At 40.1% G+C, this 26,428-nt stretch overlaps 1 protein-coding gene across 1 annotated transcript in view; it reads left to right on the top strand.

Annotated features, from left to right (window-relative positions):
* TMEM266 (transmembrane protein 266) overlaps nt 1-26,428 on the top strand; it is a gene marked incomplete at both ends in the record, with an annotated part of 60,803 nt that overhangs the window by 12,491 nt on the left and 21,884 nt on the right. Inside the window, 5 exons of the mRNA XM_082005014.1 lie at nt 1,560-1,714; nt 7,237-7,310; nt 17,371-17,427; nt 19,225-19,363; nt 20,887-21,002. Coding sequence (XP_081861140.1) covers nt 1,560-1,714; nt 7,237-7,310; nt 17,371-17,427; nt 19,225-19,363; nt 20,887-21,002 — 541 coding nt within the window. The remainder of the gene's footprint in view (nt 1-1,559; nt 1,715-7,236; nt 7,311-17,370; nt 17,428-19,224; nt 19,364-20,886; nt 21,003-26,428) is intronic.

The following is a 26,428-nucleotide window of genomic DNA, read 5'->3' on the forward strand; positions in this document are numbered from 1 at the left end:
TTATATGTTTTATGAGTGTTATATAGGGGTTCACATGCAGATGATCTGTACTTGACCTCTTAATGATTGTTTTTCCAGTCATAAACTGATAGTTTTGTTCAGATGCTTTTTAGAATCAGTGGAATATTAGTACTGCACAGACAGAATACCTCCACATTCTTTAGCATTCTATAAGTAATGATTAGCTTGAATAAAGATTATCGTGGCTATATGTAATGTGTGCTGAGTATCACAGTTCATTTATTCTTATTGGTGTATTTGAAAATCTCGACTACGTAGAGCTTTTAAAGGAATGTACTTAGGCCCTCTACTGATAATTCTGAGAATAGGAAAGAGGAAAAACTGCTCTGCAATATTAAAATGCTGGCAAAACAGGTCTTTTGGGAAAAGGGAAGGTAAATGTAGGACAAGAATAGAACTAAAAACTGTTCTATTTAAACAGAGACATTCCATACCATTATTTTTAGAAAGATGTAAAAAAAAACAACCCCCAAAACCCAAAATAACAGGTGCAGTAAAGACAAGTTGTCCTGTTTTGAGGTGATGTAAAATAAAATCCATTCAAAGATCAAGCCTGCAAAAAGGCCCTATCCCAATGTCTTGTCTTCCTTATGTTTTAAAAATACCTGTTTAAAACCTAGTGCATCCTGTATTCAGGCCAGAGCCGTAACAAAGTTAAACTAAGGGCAAGTTGCTGCTAGTAACACTTGTCAAATCTTCTTTGAAGTTTTAAGAGTCAATTGAGGAGGTCTTTTACGGTCAGGTAATCAGGAAATCTAGGTTTGGGAGTATTCCCTGGTATATGCTGTCCCCAAAACTGTGCTACCCTAAACTCTGGCAAAGTCCTTTTTGGCCTGGTCCACAAACAGATTGGTGGATGAATAGATAGGCTGTCTAGCCTTGGCCCGTGGCTTGACACTTTGCCAGGCTCTGTATATTTGCTAGAACAGGTGTAGCTGTGGAGTCACTGAGCTTATTCTTCAGTGTTCTCCAGATTCCTGTTGTTCTTTTCCATGACGTCATGGACTGATTGTTGCAAACCAAATTTCGTAGCTCTTGTCTGATGTGTCACATTCTAGAACAGGGATAAAGTGCACGACCATAAAATTCAATAGCAGAGAAATTCTTAAAAAACACCATTAGCTTCTAACCTAATAGCAAAGTCCTGCTATGCCTTGGTACTCACAGATAAGTGAATGTACCATGTGTGTCAAAATAAAAACACATGAAAAATAGTAAGACAGGAGGGAAGTAGAAAACTGTGTGTGATAATTAGGGTTGCGTTACTTGGTGCATGGGAAGGCCCTTGAACACCGGTATGCTCCAGAGGGTTGGAGAGACAGACAAGACCCCCAGGGTGAAGTTTTTTGTGAAGTGTTTTTCTTGCTCAAGAAACCATTAAAAGTGAGTTTTGCCAAGTCTTTGTACATTGTTACTGAGTGTATCCATAACAGCAGAACTTGTCATTTTGAGTTCACTGCTCTTTTGCTCTCTTCCTTTTTCACTTCTTCTTCTTTTCTTTTCTGTTCTTGTTTTTCCTCTTAATTTTATTTCCTTAGATCTAACTGGCTAAAACCGTGCTGTGGGAGACGAGCAGCTGTGTGGCAGGTATTTTTGCTCAGTGCAAGTCTCAACAGTTTCCTGGTAGCCTGTGTAGTATTGGTGGTGATTCTTCTGACTCTGGAACTCCTAATAGATATAAAGCTTCTCCAGTGTGAGTAGGAGGATTTTTTTTTTTTTTTTTAATTTTGATGAAATAAAGGCTTAACTTGCTGGGAGGTTTTTGAAGGGGGGAGGATGGTGGGGATTTTTTCTTTCCTACCATTTAAATGATTACTAGGCTAGGTAAGAAATGTGTTTTTGTGGAACCCTGGTATAGTGAAGTTAGGCTTTTCCTTATTTTGCTGACCAAATTCAGTATAGGACACATTTTCAAAGGATACAAGCAGAGTGTACGTGCAGAGATCTGCATATTGTCATTGGTACTTGAAAAGGTCTGTCCCTTACAGACACGCTCCGAAGAAAGATTTGTGCATCATTAATCTCCGATGCTTTTCACAGGAATGTGGATAGACGGAAGTGATGAACTTGCTAGGGTATTTGGTGCTATCTCTACTATTAATTTGCTTATACTGAGGTGGGTAGAAATTGAAATTATGGGTTTCTATCTTGTAATGCACTGAAATGGTAGAGATTTTCATTCTTCTTTGCTAACACACTGAGAGTTAAACAATAGCTTAAATGCAGTTTTGCTTTATCTGAATTCACTCTACACAGGTTCCACAATGGAAATTTTCATGCTGTTGTTTTGCTTCTTTTTATTCTTTCTACCGCTCTTTTCCTACATGCTGCCCCCCATTTTTTTTGCTTTTGCGATACAAATCTGACATGAACACAAATACCAGCTATGTTTTTCCTTATGCTAAATGATGAAGAGCAGCCAGTAGTATCTCCATAGAATCTCAGATATGTTGAAATGGCAGCGATGGGGTTCAGACAGTCCCATAAACGCAATAATGCATAGCATGAAAGAGTCGCGGTCTGGTATCTTCTATGGCAACTTTAAACTGAGCAAACGAGCTTTTTATTCTGTTGAAGTCCTTTTATGTATGTGATTTGTCAACTGATATTTAGTGGAGTTAGATTTCACTGTAAAGATTTAGGTATTACAATTGTAATTAAGATTACTTTAGAGGACTTTACTGGTAATTGCAGCCATTTTATAAACCCTATAAGATGAATAAATAACTAAGCTGTCTTTCCACACTGTTTCCCACTATTTAGACCCCTGTCTGTCCATACTGCACACACTGTTCTGAACATGGCCACTCTGTTAGAGTTGTTATTTTCTGTAGACTCTGGTGACTTACCTTTTTGGATGAGGAAGCCCAGAATTTGGACATGTCTGCTGCCTTCAGAAAAAGTTGGGAATGCTAGTTATGGGCATAAATCCTTAAAAAGAGAATGAGAAAGAAGCTTCCAACAATATTTATTGAGGTGCCACATCTTTCTCTACATTAAGTAGAGAAAAGTCACTTCCTGTAGAGTCAAAGAATTTAAAAACTGTTTCTGTTGATGTCTCTTGGGTTTTTAACACAGTTTTGGAGACTCTTCTCTGGAAGCACCTGCTTTCTTACCATTTATTTTCTGAAGAATCTTCTAAAGAAGTCTTTATTTTAGAGATCATTCTTCCTCTATGTGTCTAGTGCATGTGATACTCTTAAAAGCTCTGCAGCTTACATCTTGTGCATAACAAAAGTTGTTTGGTTGAGTCACGTGATTTCACTGCTCAGAGGCTGCCCCTGCCTGTGTGGGTTTTCTCAGCACCTGAGAAAGAACCTGCTCTGTGTTGCTACATTGCATTGTATTAACCCATCAGGTTTCTTGTCTTTGATAAGTTGAATACCTCCTATTTTGTTTTAAATCAGATAAAGGCTATCTTGGTGGGGCTGATGTAAGTATTGCAGTTGTGTCATTTGAGGAATGTGTGTAACTTACCTTAAGGTTTTAAAAATCCATTGGGCCATAATTATGTTTTTCAAAAAAGTAATTACAGTTTTAAGTGATTCCATATTCTATATGAAATCAACCAATGCATTAGGATATGTTACGGCACATCACTACCAGTTTTGTTCATAATAACTGCTAATCCAGTTATTAGTTATATAGACTGTAATTACTTTGGAAGCCTCCTTTTTTTAAAAAAAGCAAACAAAGCCTAGCATTTTCTTCGGCTGTGACATTTTGAGAGCATCATTTTCCTCTCATACTTTTAGTGCAGTCTTTGGTCGCGCTGTGCAGTTCTCCCATACACGAAACTGTCATGTCAGTGATGGAGACCACATTTGCAAATGCGTAGGTGATGCACAAGAAAAGGACAGAGACCCCTTAGGGTATTTTAGCACAAAGCATATTCATGCCAGAATTAGATACTCTAGAAAGCAGAGGACATATAATGGATCTTTTATTATAGGTCTGTATCCTATAATCAGCTTTCTTAGTCCTATGTTCACAACTCTTCACATGCATTAACAAAATAATGCCTCAGTACCTTGTGATGGTTTGCAAATGCAGAAATAGATGTATATTAAGTTACTTGCACCTCATTTCAAAAAAAGAGGATCATGGCAGCTTCCAACCCTCACTCCTCAGAAATACAGACCATTGTATCCCTTCCTCCTCTTCAGCAGTTTTATGGGAAAGCAACTTGGGAAAATCAGCTTAGTATTGCCCTCCTTCTGCCATGAACTAGAGCGGGTGTGTGTGTAAAAGGCATCAGGCCTTATGAAAACGGTGGAGCTGCAAAGCTCCGCTACTGTCCCTTCGATTGCTGGATCCGGGCTCTGTCTTGAGTGCATGCATAGCTGTACAAAGGAAATGCACGTTGTGGTGCAGCAGTGGCTCAGTAAGAACGGGTTCAGGGCTTGCCCGAACCATGCAGTGAGCACCTGCTTTGTGCTCCTTGCAGAAGCAGTGTACTTTGTACCTGCCAGGAAATCGTCATCAGGAACAACATCCATTGAACACAAGCGCTGGTAGTACAAGCTTCTGTAGTGGCCACTCAGGGTTTGTCAGGGTGTATGCTTCATCCCTCCCCTCCTGGATATACAGTTTGAGGAGACGTGAAAGGAAGGGAAAAGCGGGGAAGGATAGACTGAGGTTGGCTGTACCTCTGCATTTTATACTGAACCATCTTCATCAGTCGACTAAAAAGCATCGTGGATTTGCATTCACTTCTTCCCCATAGCACCAGACAAGCGAAATGTGAAATAAAGCAGAACTTTTTGGCTTTTAGCTACGATTTTGGGAAAAAAAGGTTATGCCTAAAACAAATGTGAAGTTCTGTTCCAGATAGAAGTGGAAGCTGAATAGCTTAGGTGCTTTGCCTCAGACAGAATGCAAGTAATGTATCCGAACCACCACAGAGCAGGGATGAGCACCGCTTGGAGGAGACTCTTCTCCCTTTTTTGTAGCTTTCCACTGCATTTTTGAAAGGGAGTGCTTTGGAAGAGGCAAATATCCAGAATCAATGTATGGGCTAGTGATTCAGCTCTTGTACAAAAGCTTCTAGTTTGAAGGGCTTTTTAAAATTTACCATCTTACTGGCAATTTAATTGCACACTGTCTGGCAGCACGTCCAGCACTTCGCTACAGTTAGTGCAGCATCAGAAATTGATTTTCTTTCCAAATTCCTGGTTGCTCTAGCTTTTTTGTCCACTAAGGGGCAGCTGGAGCCTTGTATGTCACTCGACAGCAGTTTGAAAAATAGCTTAGGAATGGTTTCCGTTTCTTGTTCTTTATGCCACCCTTAAAGACAGTGTCTTGGGAAAGTTAAATATGATATATTTTGCCCAGTTGTTTCATCTTTAAGTAGTTTCTCTGCTGCACCACAGCAAACCCTCATCAAGCTCCAGATGAGCCTCAGCTATGAGCGTTCCAGTGACTGTACTAACAGATTTCTTTGTATTCTGATTTCCTCCTGCATCCCTTCCCTCTCCTTCCCATTTTAATCAGTTTTAATTTTAAAATAATATGCTGCTTTATTTAGTACGTGTCACATATGTTCTTGGGACTTTGTAAATTTGCCAGTGTCTTGCATCTCTATGCACACAGTCATTGATTGCCGTAAACTTTGCTGTTACACGGTAATTCTTTGAAACAGCCAGACCGCGCAGACTGTCTTAATCTGTCTGCTATAGGGATGGTAGACTCACAGATACCCTGAAGTAAAGAGAGAATTTTTTCTCATCATTCCCTTATTCCAAACTTGAGAGCATGTGACCTCCAGAGTGGAAGTTGCCAGCAGTTCAGATACTGGACCCTTTCAGCTTTCTGCTTTGTTTTGTCAGCAATGAAGGGAACTTTGATCACGGAATTTCAGTTGAACTTACTTGTTAAGGAACCCTCAAGATTTCAAGACATTCATTTAAGCCTATAAAGACAACCCATATCATAGAGCTTCTTATGTAGTCCTGCAGCAATCTCATTTGTCTGAGCTTATTTCATGTTATTTATAAGCAAAATAAGTTGAATCAAATGAGAGCTTGATTTAATGCCAGTGAGTGTCCATGCAAGGCTTTAGTAGTCTGTAAAATCATACTTTTAATGAATTCAGATAAATTTTCGTGAGTGTTCCTGCCAGTCAGTACCTGCAAGGACTTTTGTTCAAAGTCATTCTACTTTGAAAATGGCATAACTACCTCAACAATCTGCATGCATGAAGAGTACCTATATGGAAAGTTAGTATGTAGAATCCAGAGTTTTATAAATTACTCTTTACAGACTTCTTCTCAGGGAGGAGTTTGAAATGAAGTGAACATAAGTGATTTTAATGGTCACTGTCTTTCTGAAAAAGACTGCTTACAAACGTAATTGTGGTTTTTAACCCGTTACTTAAACTGGAATTTTATTTCATTTACTGTAACTTTCTCAAGTGTTCTCACAGAAACTTGCTTAAAGACAAAGCTGTCCATATGACAGCCACGTTTCCTGAAATAGCCTGGACAAAAATACTCACGTTATGTTTGTTGTACACATTAGAATTGCTCCTTAAAATTAATATATTAAGATTTGATCTTATTAGCATTAACAATGACATTGTTAATGTTTTTTCTGTTGCTTCTCTCACTATGGTTTTCCTACAGTCAAACCTGACTCTGAGAGGAATGGGATTCTGAGCCGGTCATGGCTGTTCATGCCACATCCAAAGAGCTGTGCAAAAGTCTCCTTACCTAGGTTATTTATTTAGATGATAGAAACGTGTTTTGAAGTCCAGTTTTTAAGCACCCGTTCCAGAATATTACTGATCTTCAGAGCTGAATTGTCCAAGACTGAATACAAGGAATAATACAAGGGATTCTGTTTCCTTACAGAATTCTGTGGATTTTTAGGCATACAGGATTTAGTCACACATCTCGTACTAAAGCAGTGCATGGAGTGAAAGCATGGAGCAGGGATAGAGCATCAAAGACCTAAAATGTGTATGTCATTGCTTATCAGCAGTCTTATCTGTAAAAGCTGCTGTGGCTGCTAACATGCTGGCCTGCATTAGGGTAAGCAGCTGACAGGGCTGGAGTTCCGTGTCCCATTACATCCCATTCCCTTTCTGGTACTTCCATTACAAAATTTAAGCAAGCAAGCTTCACCCATATGTAAGTTGTAGCAATACTAACTATATTAAACACAAGTTGCATTCTGCTGCTATAATGATGCTTCATTGTATTGTGTTAATTGCAGTTTCAAGTGCTTCACAGTTTGCAGGAATAATTCACTGGATCAGCCTAGTCATCCTGTCTGTTTTCTTTTCAGAGGTATGTATGATCGAAGTCTTTCACCACATACAGAACTGTGAAGTATTTTTATGCTGTCACTGGAATTAGCAAGAGTTTAACAGTAATTTGACTGTGAATAAATGTAGCACAGTGTACTTTAAGGAGAAGGAAAAAAAAATAAGAAAAAAAAATAACAGTTGCCACTCCTACTCAGCAAACTAAAAAATCTTGTTTAGATTAGCACTGTTTGTCAGCTGGCTAGAGTTGTCAAGGAAACATGGAAGATACTGTCTTTACAAACTATAATTGGAAAACTACCGAAAGAAATAACGATCTCCAAATCACTACAGGCACAGGGCAGGACTAGTTTCATCAATTTGTTCTCGCAGAAATCTCATCGGTGTCATTGGGTATAAGGTACGGGAATAAGACACATTTTTCAGGAATAGATATACACAGGGTTTTTTTACAAAAAGATCTGTTTTAAGAATGGCATTATGTCCTCTCACACTTTATGTGGGTAGTTTAGATGTTCTAGGTTGATGCATATAGACACAGGAAAAGAATGAAACAAATGGTGAATTTCTTTGCAAAAATTTGTATCAATGTATGCATTGGAAAAGGCTGTAGTCAGTGATATAACAAATAACCCAACTGGGATAATCCGTTATAGTTTTCAACTTTATTTCTCCCTCCCCCTCACCCCCCAAAAATGAAGTAATTGGTATTGAGATATTTAGACTATTCCTGAAATATCCCAAAATATTTTTAAGGCTGTTTTTCCAGGTCATAAGGTGTTACTTGTCATAAAAACCCATTTTATGTTCGTTAAGTTGGAAGACAGCTTGGACTTGAATATTTTAAAATATTTTTCCTATTTCCATAGGAGAAATTATTATCACCCAAACACATGTTAAAGTCTTCACTCTGCGGTAAATTTAGGTGAGGGTTACAAGAAAAAAAAAAATCAAAAAACAGGGAGCTGTGATATCTCCAAATGTTTTGATAGATCACTTGTGTTGAATTCACACTCGCCATATTATACCACTGATTATTGCCATGGTTCTATTAATCAAATACATTTATTTACATATATCACTTTGTATTTCTACTCATAACAGCAATTTTCTAGCTGGTGTTCAGACTGTCAGTGGGTACTTCCTGAATGGATTCCTTGATAACAGGCAGGGGGTCTAAAGACTGCTTTGCATCCTAGCCTTCTGGTACTGCAGTTAGTCAAATAGATATGATTATCTTCCCCATTCCTTGACAGTGATTGTGTGTTGTAGGATACATTTAAACTGACTGAAAAAAAATCTCTAAACGTTTAAAAAAATTTGCAGAGTCTTTCCTTTGTGAATTGCACATCCTAATTCTCAGAGACCCAGGTTTGCTAGATGGAGTCCATTCCCTGTAAAGAAATACTTTCCCCTCTCCTCCAGAATCTTTCTTCAGAGGGGATTAGCATCCTGGAGCTCTCTGTAATCCTGAGCTTCCCGATGGGATCAGCTTGTACTCTGCTGCTAGCAGCATGGCTGCACATGCACGCTCACCTGATCTTCATTGCTTTCTGGAGCTTGTTTCACAAAAACTTCTCTTGTGGTCCTCAATTTCCTTCTGCCGGGGCGTAGTCTCAAGATCTGTTTTCATTCTCTTGTACCACCAACCACTCTTCTCAAACCCTGATGCAGTGCCTTGCTCCTGTATCCCTTCCATAGTTCAATTCATACGCTGATGGTTTGTGGCTGGTTGGTTGTGGCAGTGCAGATGCATCCTCAAGGCCAGTACTCATCTGTCTCAAGGAGGAAATTAGTTGTTTTAGTTCTACTGAGACAGAGTACCCACATAAATGGATGAACTGATTCAGAAGTGAAATAACTTCACAGAGCCAAAACTGGTTGCTTGGCTCACCATCCTCATTTTGCATCAGTGTTGGCTTTTCTCCTCCCTCTGTATTAGGTATTTGGAACCACTTTTCTTTGTTTACTTGCTGTTCTCATTTTTCATAAGCCTCTTATCACTCACTTTATTATCTGTTTCTGTCTTCCAAAGTATCTTCCTTCACCTATTTGATGATGGTTTGAATTTACACCAAAAAAAAATGAGGCCACAAGGCAGCCATGTAAGGTACACAGAGGAGGGCAGATTTTTGGATATTGGTTCATTTGGCAGCTCAGAATCCTTGACTGGGTTAAAGCAACAGAGGTGGCTCCACAGAGCAACTGGATGTGCTTCAAAGACCACAGGTCCGGAAAAGAACGAAGGTGTACCTTTCCTACTGGGTTTGCTGCAGTTGGTCTTGTGCCAGGTTGGTTTAATGAGCAGCAGCATATCCGTTTGCATTGAAATGTCTCATCAGAGGAAAAATGGAGGGTTTAATTTTTTTCTCATCCAAATAAAAAACTCTGATTTTTCAAGAGGTTACAAAATATTGCAAAAATTGCAGATCACAGAAATTTTTTTTGTTTTATGCATCTTAATTTTATTTACTCTTTTGGTGCCTTCAGGGGATTTTTTGCCCTCTGATGGCAAAGACCGTGAGTCAGCTGTCTGTCTTTGGAATTATTTGTTGAGACAATCCTGTGTTATAGTGAAATTTTGCAGTCTGTGACTATTCATGCCAGGATGATTTTCCAGAGATGAGCAGGTTTAATTAGTTTGCTTGGATAATAACAGGCAACTGCTGAGGATTGATTAGTCCTTCAGTCAGTGCCTTTTTCCTCAAAGCAAGGATTCAGGGTTTCTGGTGTTCAGAAGGGACTGTTTCTACAGTAAGTATCATGTCCTAAGTTTGGATGTTTGTTCTGTAGTTTGGTTCCCATTAGTTGTAAGTGCAGATATGTAATTCTTCAGAAAGGCCTCAACTCAGACCTAGAGAACAAATAGTACAAAGTTGTAAAAGACTTGTTAAAAACCAGAAAACTTTCAGCACCAAATCTGAATGTTTTGGAAAAATATGACTGATTAAAAGCTAGTGCCATAAAGGCATTGCAAGTAATTACAGTCCTATCGTGCTGAAGTTAAACAGGCACTGGCTTTCTGCGTGGTTAAAATGAAGGGGACAAACATGCCAGCAGCTGGCAAATGCCAGCAGAACAGCTGCCAACAAAATTAAGTAGCTACTCTCACAGCATATTCCTGCTTTTTCTACACTTGTGTTATAGCCCCAAGCCTTAAAGGAATTTATTGCACTCTGTTAATTTTATATTCTCTGTCACTGTCTGTGACTTTCCAACATTAAAATATCCTTATTCATGTGAAGTGCACATCAGCTCTTTTTGCTTTTTTCCAAGTATTTGAACAGGATTTGCTAGTGGTGATGATTGTGTATGTTTGTCTCTGTTTACATACATCACTATGATTTGTCTGTGCACCAAATGTTACCCAGATGTTAAGACAGAAGAGAAGAGACAGACACTGGGGGGGGGAAACCCCAGTACCAACAGCAAAGCAAGGCCGGGGTTACACCCTATCAAGAGGGCAAATTCGGCCTTGGTAATAGTTGGCTGAGGAAAGGAAGATGGGGAATGTCACAGTGTTTTGGTAAGTGGATTGGAGTCTGCTTGTATTTTAATAGTCTTATCACATTGCCACAAATACGTGATTCTGTAGCTGTTGTTCAGTTCTGCTTTTCCACTAAGATTGATGCGACTGCGTGCAAGAATTGAGTTCTTTGATATTAGTTGTTTGCATTGCTCTGTGTGTGCTTCAGTTAGCCAAGCACTCAGGCATTCTGCTAGCTTTCAGCACTTGAGTGTTTCCCTGGGAGTAACCAAGTCTTCTGATGTGCTTAAAGTTAAGCAGTCACGGCATTGTGACTTTTTTCCTGCATCTGTGTCCAAGAAATGAGTTCTCAAATTGAGTAGAGTAAGTCTGGGGTCCTAGCTGATAAAGAATTTGTTTCATTAGCTATAGCTTACAAGTGCATTTTATATTTTCACTTTTAGGAGGGAAAAAAACCCCAAAACCAAGACTTTCCTCATCCTGTATGTTAAAAGGAAGTGTTCATAAGTAGTCTGGCACTTTATTCCTTATTAATAGCAATCCTTGTAAGGAATAAAACCTCCTAAGGAAAACCCTACTATTAGGTTTCTGTTAAAAAGGAAAGACATCCCAAATGACCGAACTAAGAAAATGACATATTTCCCATGTAGAGTTTTCATAACAAATTAATAACTTTATATTAATCAGTTATGTTACGTGTGTTATATTTTTTTGTGAGCTTCGAACAGCTGAGCAGAAATATAATAATTTTTTATTCTACAGTTCTTCCATAAGCTGTGGCTTCTTTCCTGGATGCTTGCTTTCATTCCATGTACACACAACTTTTCTCATAGTGCATAAATGCACTGCGTTGCTGGCTGTGGCTGTTTTGATTTTTTAAGGGGGTTGATTAGGGGGCATCTAGGAACAAAGATATGGATTTTATGTGCTAATATAATTTATGAAGGTAAATTTAAGAGTCCTTCTTTGCTACTGTGTAAAAAAGTAAATACTTAATGTACTGCAAAATTTGTTTTCTAACCACATTTCTTGCTTCACAAAAAAGTATTTACCAGGGAAAATGGTTTTGTAGAGGTCTAGGAATTTAGCTAAATGCCTTCCTGAAATGCCAGTCTCCCCATTTCATTTCCAAGAATATACCTGACTTACATGATGTGCTCCATCACTGCTTCATCCATGCTTTCATCTCCAGTCCAGCACCTTCTATATGGTGCGTTTCAAAGATCAGAATTAGTGCTAGAGTAGTCGTGCACAGAGGAAACTTCTGACGCAGGGCTGCTTAGGACCGGCTTTCTGTCCAAGCTGCATTTACCTTATGGTCGTATCCTGCATTTCCAGTAAGCCTTTTCTATTCCTGAAAAGCCCTTTCAAATCTGATCAGAGTTGTCAGTTTAAAATTAATTGGTTTTTCTCCATATTCTAAGAACAAATATTGTGGGAGTAGGTAAGAACAAATGTAACTGCAGTGTTTATGCAAAGGTTCATTTGGATACTATATGATATCATAATAGGGTATTAGTGGTAGTCAGTGAAAAAGAATGTACTGCATTCATGTCTATTAGTGTCACCAAGCTTTTGCAGTTAATTATTTCTGTGTGACCACACATGCTAATAGAGCCCCAGCAATGACAGAGTACACGGGGAGTGTTTTGTACTGGGTGATACGTGAGGTGAGGTCAGTAGTTACACGTTTCCTTTCAGAGCCTTGATTGAAGAGAAGCCATGGGAGGAGGATGCTTATGCACTGGAAAGAGAAGGGCGACTCAGTTTAGAGATGCTAACATGTTCCTCCATGCTGTAGTGGCCTGGGGCTAGCGTGCACTAGAACAGCTAATGCAGTGTCTCAGGACAGGCACACCAGAAGGTGGCAAAAGAAGATTCTTCCAGAGTAGTGGATGAGCTAAGGCCTCTGTGGAGTGACCCAAACCAGAGAGGTTATAAATTACAGATTGGGTACAGGATGTTCTTTCTGGGAAAGATTTCAGTAAGTACTTGGTCTTAGGAGATATATCCAAAAGCCGGAAGCTTAATCTTCAGAGTTTCGGTATGAGCCAGAGGTAAAGACCCTCTGTAACGGCTAGATTAGTTTTGTGGCAGTGGAAGGAAGGAAGGGCTCTTCAAAAGACACCCTTTCTAGCCCATTTCATCCTGCCTGTCTCTTGTACAATCACTGCCCCATCTCAGAATTCAGAGTTGCTCTCCTTTGCTGTTAGCTAAACCTGCGGGCCAGCTTCACCTCCTGTGCTGCCTTCTTTTGATTTCATTATGCTACTGATTAATTTGGCACAGTGAGTCACTGAGTAGTAAATTGTATATTAACTGTGCAGGCAAAAAAAGTATTTAAAGTTACCTAATGTACGTTGCTGTCAGCTAGCTCATGCAGATTGTGGGAATTCACACGGCTGGCTCAGGAAAGGATTTGGCCAGGTTTCCCTACAAAATTAGAGCAAAGATCTACAGTTCGTCATAAACTTCACTGCAGACAGTTAATGTTGTGCAAACAACTGTGTGTCACTGAGGGACACTGTCAACCTCAAAATTACATTTGTGTCTGAAAATGGTTTAAAATTTTACTTTTATCTGGATTTACTCCAACTTAAAGGAGTTAACAGAAGTGTTCAGTCATTTCCCTTTTATGAGTGCACTGGACAGACTTTTTATGTAGGAATTTACATTTTTTGTTTTCTGAGAAAAGCTATTTCTTATATAACTAAAAAATATGTATGTTAAGGACTTTCTAATTAAAAGATTTGCAGTTAAGAAATGTTAAAGCATTCTTTTTCAAGTACAAAAAAACCAAGCCAGCAGTGGCCTTTAACAGAAAGGTACTCGCACTGATATTTAACGTTTGCATTCAAATCTATGTGTCAAAAAACGCAGAATGCCTGTAGTGTAATGCAAAACTATGTGTGTGCATTTGCTACAGTGCTGAAAAATGCCTGCACATCAATAGGAAACAGCAGCACTGCTCTATTTTTTTCCTATTTCTTGTAGATTCTTGTGTCTACAAATGGTAGTGGTGACTAACATTTATGTTTTGTCTGTGATGAGTGTTACAGTTGCAATTCTCTTTTAATTCATATGCATTTTTCAGTTTGGTCCATGTAGAGCATGTAGGAAGTTTCCTGGATTATTAATTTCTGTATCTGTTCCCTCCCCCCCCCCGATTCTGCTACAGGTTCTCATTTTTTAAGTTCTGTACAGAGAAAGTACACAATCAAACACAATATGTATTTGTTTGAAAGGTATTTTAGATTGTTTGGGAAAAAGACTAAACCGTTGTTTATAAGTAACACCAATGCTTTCATTTCAGTCAAAGTATTTATTGTATTGAACAGTCAGGGAGATTTGCCCAGTGAAGTCCAAATTTTCTTGGCTCAAGACTCCTCTGGGTAAGAGTTGTGGCAGCCGCAGTGGGATGTGGTCTCGTGCTTTGTACGAGCAGAGGGAGAGTAGAGAAAGCTAAACCTAGTTCGCAGTTGCTGCTAGTGAAGACTGGCTAGTGGGCAGTAAATGAGCGTACGGCATCTCTGTCTCCAGATGCACACAGTCTGTGACTCACTCAAGGTACTTTCTTGGGGTGCCCGGTTCCCCCAGGACACCAAGGAAAAGCTGCCTTACATGGCTTTTGTCACTTCAGTGGTGATGAGGGTTTTTTTGTTAAGAGTACCAATGCTGGTGCATAGCTTCAAGACCTTCCATACAGAACAAATGTTTTTAAAGCTTAACCCTCAGTTGTGCCCAGTTTGTTCTGAAGAGTGCATCTCCCAGATGGAGAGCTGGGTTCATTCTGCCCTCACGCTCTTCCGTGCGATAGTATAGACACACTCGGCTTTAGCTGAGAGCAAAGATGCTATTCATCAAGGCTTTTTTTGTGAGGAGGAGGCCTGTCTTCTAGAGGTAGCACCAACAACCGTTGCTGCATTAAATGTCGGTTGAGTGAGTAGACTTCCAGTCATTGCTGACTCGTGCTGATTCACACCAGCAGACTGAAAATGAAAACATTGGTGCTAGCTGCCAGCCCTTGGAACTTCTAAGACCCATTAATATGACAGCAGCACAGTCTGATTTAAACACTGCAGTGAGGAATTAAAAAGGCAGAAAGGAAATCCTTTTTTATGTTCTCTCAACAGCACCACGTTAAATCATATTTGGGGTTCTGAGGCAGCGTTTCGATTTTCTTTGTGCAGATATGCCTTATTATTTCAGTGAAAATACTTCTGTACACACTTATCCAAAGGAAGAATGATTTTCAGCATCAGTTACTGTAAATGTGTTAAATGTTCAGCCATCCTTTAGTTAGTTGCTCCTTGGCCTAGCACTTCATAAATGCTGCCTAAGCATAGGAGAAAATGACGGCACAGAGCAATCTGGCTCAACAGGGTTGCTGTAGGAAGGATAGAACCCCAAGCCTTAAAGGCAGCGCTGCTTTTCCTCATGCATTGCCTGATGACTGCCTGCAGTGGAGCTTGCTGTGGTTGACCCCAGGTTACCTTACACAGCTGAACCTACAGGCTCATGAGTAACTTGTATTTTAAGCATTTTGTGCAGCTTCTCAGTGGGGAGTGAGGGACATGCTCACAGAGGAGCTTACAGGGATGCTTTAGTCTGAAAGTGTTCTGCTCAGGATGTGAGTTGAGGTTGCAGCAGTGCCTTGGTTGTACAGCAGCATGTGTACTTACACCTTGCACTTGCATCGCATCACATCATGCTGGTGAATTTGGAGTCATTAAGGGATTTGAGGAGCTGCAGTTGTGCATCTCTTCCTCCGTAGATAAACTCTGAGCACACAGGTTAATAAGGAAATGGCCGTGAATAGCCTTACTGCTGTGCTGCATCTGTAAAATGTTTTGGGAGTAAAATGTTCTCTTGAGAAGTACAGGCTAGCAGCAATAGCAGTTCTTGGTGTCTGCGTTAGATCCTCATAATTTTTTTGTAGAGGAAAGAGCGCGCTACATTTTTCTCTTCAGGCGAGCAACTTCCTTTCTCAGCCAGACTTGGCCCGTGCTTCACATACGCCATTTCTGAGTAAGCGTTGGCTGGTTCACTTTCCTGCTCATTGATGGTATGAGGCTGGGCTCTGAAAGCACCGTATCTCCCACTGCAATGTCTCCCTCTGCAAAACAGGATTAAGTGCTGTTACCCAGGTTTGGAGTGCCAAGATAGAGCTCAGCAGAGTCATCCCGGGCCAAGTGAGGCAGTTGGGCTCAGGGGGTTTGGCAAAACCATGCATAGGAACAGTACTGAAAAATCCAGTGTTGTTCTGCAATTAGTGCTGGTATGTTTGGCATAAATTCAGAGTTGTTAGGGATTTAATATATTTGTATTTGTAATGGAGAGGAGATACATATATTCATCACAGTCACTTTTTTCTGCACGGTTCTTGGCCCAGACATCCCTCAGACATAGGTCTGCCGAGCCTTCTGTCATTAGTACTGTTCTTTAAGGGAGAAAGTAGCATTTTGATCTTTGCAAGGCACAGCTGCTGTTAGAGTCTTCATGTCTGTAGTGTCTGTCAAAATCTGACCTTGATGTTGCTATTGGCAGAAAACATCCCTACCAGTTAGGCTTTTATGTGAATTCAATTTCAATCATGAAATGGTTGATTGATTTTTAAAAAAAAAATTTTTTTATTACATCTTCTGAAAGCTGGGTTAAAAATGAGGAAAGATGCCACTGGATTTTTTTAATGGGAATTCACCATTGGTTCATTCTGCGTTCTTTCTTTATTCCTTTTTTCTAGCTACTGATGCAACTTATAGCTGTTTTGCTTAATAGAGGAGGATCACAGAGATATTTTTCTCCCTTATGCTGTGACTTTCTGGGATTTTATAATAAAACAGCAGCCCTGTACTCCAGAGGGGGAGAATAAGAGCCTCTGCTCTTCAGATTGATGAAATGTCAGTCTCTTTAGGCTTGAAGAGGGGGCAGTGCCTCTTTTCTTTCCTTAGAAAATAGTAAGCACTGGCGTATCTAAGATCGCAAGAAAAGACAATCTTCCCCCATTCCAATTGAGGGGGCCCCACAGTGGGTCTTGTATAGTCTGGGGTGAGGAGGGTTGGTAGTCTAAATCTCACAAGTCTAAAAGAGAAGTTTGAGCAGGATGGAAAGACTGATGAACATCTGAACTTGGAACTTGTTTATGGAAGTTTCACTGAGTTGATAGAGTGGTTGGAAAGCAATACAGAAGTGTCCCTATTTCTAGATCATAGAATCGTAGAATAGTTTGGGTTGGAAGGGACCTTTAAAGGCCGTCTGGTCCAACCCCCCTGCAATGAGCAGGGACATCTTCAACTAGATCAGGTTGCTCAGAGCCCCATCCAACCTGGCCTGGAATGTTTCCAGGGATGGGGCGTCTACCACCTCTCTGGGCAACCTGTGCCAGTGTTTCACCACCCTCGTTGTGAAAAACTTCTTCCTTATATCTAGTCTAAATCTACCCTCTTTTAGTTTGAGATCCTCATTATTATTCAGAAGACATGCATAATGCTTAAATAAGATAAAAATGATCCCTTAAATAGATAAAGGACTAAATGTTTATCTAAAATTAAAATAACAGTCATCATCTTTTTTCCCCTCTAATCTATTTTACTAGACTATTTTGAGGATTGTGGTCCTTGGCATATGGGATTACATTGAAAACAAAATAGAGGTAAGCACTGTTACTCTTTGTACTGTTTTTCAGGCAAACACAGTAAGAATATTAAGAACTGCTTTGGGTGGCTTTGTTATAGACCTGATGCGATACTGTATCTTTTAACTTAGATGCATATGTATATGTATATGCACATTCTTCGCATTTTATGCATGGGTACATAGCTGTATGATGCAGTCCCTTTTTCTGTGACAGACTCAGAAAAGTATGATATTTGGAAATATTCTATTAAGAAGGGATCGTGGGGGTTTTGGTTTATGTGTTTATTTTGTTGCTAGAGCTGTGCTAGTCTAACTCTGGACACTGCTACCCTGAGATAATGAGCCATAGGAGTGAAAATTGTCACAAGACTTGTGTAACCCCATTCCCATAATCAAGGTGAAATTAGAACTGGTTGAAAGATTGTGTGCAGTTTTCTGATGGAATGTACTGCTTTGGCAAAACCCCCGATTTTATTGTGGAATTATTTTTAATTAAATTGAATTGTGATAAAGACTGTAATTTGTATCTCAAATTAAAAATGAGGTAGAATGTGTATGCTGTTGCAGAGGCAGATAAGGAAATGTGTGTGTTATAAGTAACACATAATCCTGATCTGACCAGAAATCTGGAGATCAGGGAAATTAACACCTCTTTCTTGATACTGTCTGATAAACTAGTACTGCACGGGATGTACCAGAAGAAAATCTGTGTTTTTTGGAGCTTAAGTGGGTCTAGAGGCTTGCACATTTTTGTAATAAAGCTGTAAACCTTTTAACTTGTTTTGCAAAAAAACTGAAGTGAAACTTAAATTGTTAATCCAGATATTCTTATTATTGGGGCTAAATGCAGCAGTTTCTGATAATTTATTTTGGTAATTTGGAATGCAGTGATATTGTTCACTGCCCATCTGCCCAAATAGTAGCCGTAAGAAGTGTTTCTTTTCAGTACACTGAATTTTTGTGCACAATTCTGAATGTGTGGTGCCTATAAAATCCATGTCCTGCCTCCTTATGCAAAACATTAATCAATGGTCTTTGGCAGCTGGGAAGGGTCACAGTAGGAATGAGAACATGGTATTCTACCTTGCTAGGTGAGTGTAAGGACAGACGCAACACTTGCCAGTTTGCTCTGAAATGTATTTAGTCATGCATTTCTGTCTGATGCTTTGCACAATTGCCTTTTCTGATCTAATCCACAATGCGACTAATGTCATGCAAATCATTCTGAATAGTCCCAGTTGTCAAAATGCTTGAATACCTAGCTGTCCAATAAAGGTGAGAGCAGGGAGTCTTTCTGTCTTGATGTACGGCTGTTCCCACACATGTTGTATAGTCAGGACATGGCCAAGAGCCATCAAGCCTCTTTGCTCCATCTTTTTCTCAACTTGTCTTCTTGATCTCTTCATTTAGACAGTAAGATCTATGGGCAGGGACTGTATCCTTTTTTGGGATGACATTATGCCAAGTAACAGGTAATAAATACCAATGACAATAAAACTCTTTGGCTTTAATAGCATTTTAGGCTATCACTTCTGCTTGGGGATTTTGGCCAGCATTTCCAAATACCTTTCTCTCTCCCTGCCCTCCCACCACAGTTTATCTCTCTTCACCTCATAAAATGCACTAAGGAATTCTGTTGTGCTACCTAAAAAGGATGCAGCCTTTCTGGGGCTCGGCCACCTCTCATAACCCTTTCAAATATATACCGTAATTGCATTTCCTTTGGGCAAAGTGGGAGCCCTTCAAGTCCCCAGGCAGGAATGGCAGGGTTATGATCTTTAGGAAGGGTTTGAAAAAACTGATTTCTCTCTAGGTGTTTGATGGTGCTGTCATAATCTTGTCCTTGGCACCAATGGTGGCCTCAACAGTGGCTAATGGCCCCAGCAGCCCATGGGATGCTATCAGCCTTATTATCACACTACGAATATGGAGAGTGAAGAGGATCATTGATGGTGAGTGGTGATTCAGTTTGTGACTTCAAGAATTACTTGGCAGACTGAGGAAAAAAGAGGTTTTAAAAATAGTAAAAGATTGCTTGCCACCACTGTTTCTATTGTTCTCCTTCCCCTTACATTTTAAAAGCACTGAACAGAAGAGAATTATGACTCCCATGGAGGAGAGTAGGCCTCAAGTTTGTGGCTCTATCTCCTGTTCCCTATGAGCCTTTATAATAGATTGGTTTGTTTTTTCTGTTAGGCACCTTCACATCCCCTATCCTGTAAGGTAAATACCCCGACCTGCTTCCTGTCCCTTGCCACCGGCTGTCATTCCTGATTCTGCAAAATAGTTGCTTCCAATCTGCTTTTCTGCTATTTGCTGCACCCTCCCCATTTCCATACATCTAGCTCTGTCTTGAGGCTTTCTTTTCCAAGTTCTTGTCTCCAAGACAATTTTCATGTCAGATTCCAGGAGCATTTTCTTACCCTGAGGTTTCCATGCTGAAGGGGCTCTCTGTAATGCTGATGTGTTTTACAGCATAATAATGAAGCCTGTATCGGTACTGTTTTGCACAGACCTCTGTGGGGAAGCACCAGCGGAGATAAGAAAGCCCCAGCAAGTCCAAGCTGCAGAGAGCAGAACTGGTGGTTGTGCCTGGAAGTAAAGACAAACGAAGTTTGTGTTAGCGATTTCAAGCATTTCAGGTTACAGGGAGAAGAGGTGGAAAGGGAATAAATGAAGGGTCACTTTGCTCGTGTGTGAAAGATCAGAGTCAAGTTGTTACTTTGGGTTTAGATGCCCAGGAATCTCTGTATTCAGAGTTGAGGAAAGGTCGTAGCCCCCTGACTGAAGTGTACAAGAAAAGTTCAGGATCTTGTGTAAAACAGAAAACATCAAGAATTGCAATATGCATGGAACTGTTTTGCTGATCAGTCTGAGTTTGACATAGTCATGGCAGGAGCAAAATTTCCAGAGGCGTTCAGAAGACCTATTGAGAACTGGGCTGTAGCTTGAAAAGCAATAGAAGATAAATGCCTTTTTGTTTTTTAAAATACCCTTCTTAGTCTGCTATTTCCATTAAGGACTTATTTCTTACCACAAAGTCTAGGAATTAAATGCTTAGGGCTCTGGAATAGTTCTTTTCCTAAGGGAGCCACACTGTTCAGGTTTAGAGGGGATGGGCCTAACCCTAAGCAGAAAATCCTCCAACCCAGCAATTCAGGAAATCTGTGGTAAACACTGGAAAAGATCTGTGTTAGTGGAACAGAAGCTAGGCAGGGCGTGCAGGATGCATTTCAGCTCAGCCAGGCAAATGGAGATCTGACCAAACAAGATCTCGACCCTGCTGATGACCTGCATTTCGTATGTTAGAAATCCTTCCCCAGAAGAAATATTCTAGTGCTATTTCTATAAGAAATACTCTAGTTCTCTAGATGCAAGTGAAAGGGTGACATTCTTTAGCCAGTAAAGGTTTTCCCTCTGGTAAAAAAAACATATCACAGCTGGGTTACTTTAAGTGCTTATTTGTGTTTTCCAGCCTATGTCCTTCCAGTGAAAGTGGAGATGGAGATGATGATTCAGCAATATGAGAAGGCAAAGGTTATTCAAGATGAGCAGCTGGAAAGACTAACCCAGATCTGCCAAGAACAAGGGGTAAAGTTCAGTTTATCTTTATTTACGCATAGCTTGTCATGGCTAATCAAACATCTCGTGTACTTTGCTGCAAGCTAGGATTTCAGAAGTGCCACTAGGACTTCTGTTGTAAGGTGACAGGTCTCAGTGTTAAGGAAGTATTAGCTGCAGCCAGGATATTGTCAGCGTGCTATTTGTCAAACAGCAGCTGTCTCCCTCTGCTGCTGTGCTTGTGTTTTTTAAGGTGAGGAAAACAAATCTGAAGAACAGAAGAAGAATGCTTCCAGTATGTAATTTATTGAATGAGTACAGATAGCAGGCATAATACTAAGAACATGCAAAAGTCATTGCCATTGTTGCAGACTGCAGCTATATTAAGGCGGTATTCCTAGCAAAAGTACATGCAGTTGAAAGCTAATGAATCTCCCTGCTTTAAATGCAGAAGGCAGCTTCCCTGTAGGTCAGTCGGGGACTCTTTTGGCAGAGTCAAAATGTTGCAACAGAAGCTTCTAGTTGCTGGAAGCAAGTCAAGATTTAAGACTTCCAGGCCCCCAAATGTTCAGCGACACAGCCTTGAGGTAAGGGAAGGTGAAGCTTAAAATATCTCAAACAAATGTATTTACATGAAGAAGGTGTGAAACCAGTGTTTGGGAAATGAGCCAGGAGTTTTTTGCAGTTTCTCATGCAAATGAGTTAGAAACCAGGAATGTTTGTTGAGGCCCAGGCTAAGTGGGACATTCAGGTGACCATCAAACCACAACTGAATGATCCCCCAAGTGACTTACTTCTTATTTCGGTTGCAAAGGTAAGTATGAGGTGTCCAGATAAATCCTGGAGATGTCTAGCTTCAACTCCCACTCGCCAAACGTGCTGGGTGCTTTTCAAATACAAAATGAGGAGGCCTGTAAGTCTGAATGGCTCAATCAGTCAACAAGTTGAAGGACCTGAGCAGACGGGAGGAGGGGCAACTTGTCCCAGAACAGACCAGCTGCCCAAAAAGTGCATGATCTGAAGCAGGGATTGAGGTGCCCATCTTTTACTGAGGAACCTAAAATACTTGTGAAGCCATCAGTATTTAGGTCCCCAAATGGCTTTTTAGATTTTGTTCCAGTTCTCCTGGATCTCAGCCTAGGATTCTGCAATGAACTCTTGGTAGTGTTAGGTTGCCTTGTCTGTGTGATGAATTTGGAAGACCTGTTGACAGTGTGTGTCATGAAACGTAACACTGTTTCTGACAGTCTCTCAAGTTAACCATAACAGATTTCTAAACCTTAGGCTTGACTTTTGCCAAAAAATAGTTAACTTCCAATTATGTAAGTATCTTCAGTGGCAAAACTGCAGTTCTCTTCATCACAACTTTGCACAATGGATATTAAGTGATTAAGGTTCACAACTGCTGTCATAGTTGTGAAACGAACAGGGAAGTGGTATATGCCCCATTTTACAGGGGAGAGATTACTCTTTGACTGAAAGCATCAGGCAAATCAGTGATTTCTTGAGTCCTGTTGCAGTATTTTGTCTGTCAGACCATCCTATTAGGCTAAAGGTCTTGACAATCATAAATTTGAAAACATGCATTTTTAGGAAGCGTATTATGCAGCCAGATAACACTCTCCATCTCCAAACAAGTTTTGGTGGTGTTATTTCGTAGGCTTCGAGTAAAGATGGGTTTGTTATCCCAAGTGGGGTTCCGGAGCAGCTTTTGCCACTCTCCATTCTGATCCATGTGTCTGCATGCCTGGCTTGCAAAATGGCTGAGCCTAGGAGCCCTGATCCGAGCTCTGATGGTTACAGCGTAGCTGTATATCAAGCATAAAGAAATACTGCGTTGGTAGAAGAGTAAATCTGTGAAAACAGAGCAGGTTCTCTCCTAGCTTTCAAGTGTCAGCAGCTATGGAAAAATATGGACTATAGAAAAATGACAGCATACTAATCCTTCTTATTTTACCGTCCTGACTTCCTGCCAAACAAATGTCTCAGCTGTATAATATGAGGTAAATGTACTAATTTGCTACGGTTAGCAACATAAGACATTGACACAAGTACTGCATCCTTCCTTCGTAAATTAATAGCTTCATAATTCAGTGAAGAACAAGTTGTCAGCATTATAATATTCTCATTAACATTGTGTACAGTATCTGGTGGGAAAAATGTCTCCTGGTGGTATTTAATGTCTAAAATTCTGCCAGGTTTTTGCTTTTTCATTCGATTCTCTTTCCTGACCTTTTTAAAGGATTGCTCGTTCATAGAGTTTGAGTGCATGTCTGTGTTTTTGAGCGAAGGGTTGCCTGCAGTAGTCTGGCTGTTCTCAAATCTGGAGCACCGGCAGGGAAGGGTTCCAGTTTGCCTTGTCAGTGTGGTGCCACCTCCGGCACGGGCAGATGGGGTCACTGGGAGCTGCCCATAGGGGTTGACCTGTTGCCTCAGATACGTGCTGGCGCACACTAATGCCAGCCCAAGTAGGAAGAATGGGCAAGCCACCACGGTTGCCTACGTCCCAGCAGTGGATGTAGGTGCTGATTCATCCTGAGGCTGCATCTTTGTGACCACACTGATGCTTGCATTTATTTAATAATTTTAGACAGAGCTGAAACCACTTTTCTGAGATCCTGTGTTCAGTTTCTTACTGCTTGGCCACTTGTCAGGCAATCGGGATAGCAATTCTCAAGGTCTGGCATCTTCTGCAACTGAAATTATTTTGAAAGTTTCGGACAAAATACTCATTATTTCTGAGGAGGAATTGGGAAAAAAATTAGCCTGTTCTGTTCAGGATTTAAAACAAAAATAATTGGTGGCCTGTTCTCTGAGAACTCCCACGGCCTCCTGTTTTGAAACCGGTATTTAACACTTGACAGGCAAAGGTAGAGTTCCCGCTTTAAAAAAATAAAAGCAGGAAAGACGCAAACTCTCTTCATCTTACTTTTTGAATTCTGTTTCTTTTTTCAGTTGTATATTTTTTGGCCAGTGATAGGGTATCGCAACTATAAAGTACATTTCCATTCCTGAATGACATCGGAGACGTACTTTTGCAAACATGAAAACTCTTTCCAGATGTCGTTTTTTGGCTAGCTATACATCTGAAAACCAGAATATATTTTATAAATTACAGTTGCACGGACCACCGCTTTGTTCTCTGTAGTACCCCACCGAAACTGTTTGAATAGTTTGCTGTTTTATTTATTCTCCATTGGCCAAGAAAGCAGTCATTAAAAGGAAGTGGAGCATGAGGGCTGAAAATACTGAAAGGGCTGAGATGGCTGTACAGGACTTCACAAAACATGAGAAACGTTAACAGTCACAGTAAGAAGGATTTTTAAAAATGGATAAAGGTAAAAGGTAAAAAAGCGTCTCTGCAATTACTACCAAAAATATGAACAGAGTATATTGCTGATGGTATTGTTTTATCAGAATAACTTAACTTAAAATGCAAAACAAAGTGACAAAGTTTTATTAACAATGCAAGTTCCAGTCAGGGAAGATTCTTTTTTTTTTTTTCCCTCTGGAATCACCTGCAAAGGAATTTCCATTTCTGATCATAGATCTACTTACATGATCTTTTCTGCTTAACTTTCATAAGGGTCATTCAGCTGAGTACCGTCCAGCCAAGACGATGTATTCAGCCTTATCACAAGAGCTCCTTTTCTGTCAGCTCCTATGGAATTGGGTTTTTCATCATTCTCAAAGCTGCAACAACTATGGAAGCTATAGTTTCTTCTTTATCTTGGAATGTAATTTGTACAACAGCTGCTAGTTTAATGACAGGGCTATTTAGCTGGTAAAATTACCTATCGGAGAAATAACTTATGTTATCCTTTTGCAATAATTTTAATTTATTTCTAACTACCAGTCATTTTCTTGGTGAATGGAAGACAGCCAAGGTCATCCCGTGTTTCATTCTGCCCATAAATCATTAGTTTGCAACTGTCTCCTGATTTTTATTGTTACCAACAACGGCTAAACTAATGGAAATAAACATTGGATAGTATCCCAGTGGCAGATGAGCTTTAGGGCAGGGCATTTTGTACAGACAGCACTAATAGAATTGAGCAAAGTTATTGCTCCTGTATTGGACACGAGTAAGCTTCTGGCTAAAACGTTCATTGATCTCTCTGAAACTATGTCAATCATACTCTGTTGCCAGACCATTAAAGGGAAGTACTATATGATTCACTGTGAAGTCCCTTTTTGAGTCTTATATCCATGTTGTAAAACATCAGATAGGATGGGTGGCACGTTTTACAAAACCAGGCATGTAAACTGAGATGTTATCTAGAGCTCTGGGTAGGCCTCTGTCATTTTTTACCTGCTTATTTCTTTTTTAATCACTTAATGCCTTCTTTGAGTGAGAAAGCGCACAGGTGTGCCCCATAGTTCTTTCCAGTTTGTTTCCTGCCAAAATATTGCCAAGTTCGTGCCACGAGAGGACACATAACAAATTTTGAAAACACTAAGTAAGTTTAAATTTACCAGCAATGAATGTTCTCTTCATGCCTGACCATCTAGTTACTCGTTCTTATATGAGATGGCCCGTATCTCCCTTTTTCTTGGTAGTAAGTGTATTTTCGCATTAGACGGGTCTATTACACCTTTATTCAACTCCCTCATGGGAGGGTGTAGACAGGCTCTTCTCGGAGGTGCACAGTGACACTATGCAAGCTGGAATGTGCAGTATTCCTCTTACGGAAGAACAAACATTTCACTAGGAGAATGGTCAGGCACTGGCGCAGATTGCCAGGGAGGCTGTGGTATATGCAACCTTGGAGATATTCAAAACATGACGGGACAGGCTTTTAGCAACCTGAGCTAAATGGGCTTGCTTTAAGCGGGGTGTTGGACTAGAGGACTTTCACAGGTCCGTTTCAGCCTAGGTCATGCTGTGACTCTATGAAGTTTTCAAATACACTTTTTTCCATTGCAAAGTATGAGTGTGTTAGGAACTTATTGATAAAGGAACCCGCCAGAAGCTACCAAAGTATATGTAATTAAAGATAATTAATATCCTGGGTGTCCTGGTAAGTAATGTCAGCAGCAGTCTCAAGTGGACCAGTGCTCAGCTTGTAATTATCTTGAGTCAGGAAATGGTTTACCTTAGTCCCCTTGATCGCAATAAGTTATCTTCTACACAACAGCATTATTTACCCACGGGCTCCCCGTGGGATTTACAAGATTCTTCACACAGAGCTGATACCTATGAGTAAGTCTTAATTTAAACAAATCGAAGCATGTGGTGAAGTTCATAAGCTTTTTTTTGTTTGTTTTTTTTTTCCTCTCATGATATGCATCTTCCTTGCAGGCTAAAGGAAGGATGGTCTACCTGAAAATACGAAACCTGGTCTTCTCAGTACAGCTCTCCTGCAGTAGTCTGCATTAGAGAGGCCCAAATCTACATTCAGATAGCTACATCAGCTACTACTGCAAAAAGAAATTTCATGTGTTTAACTTGGCCC

This window comes from Phaethon aethereus, assembly GCF_964289735.1.
Source record: "Phaethon aethereus genome assembly, chromosome: 12".
In the NCBI taxonomy this organism is placed as follows: Eukaryota; Metazoa; Chordata; class Aves; order Phaethontiformes; family Phaethontidae; genus Phaethon; species Phaethon aethereus.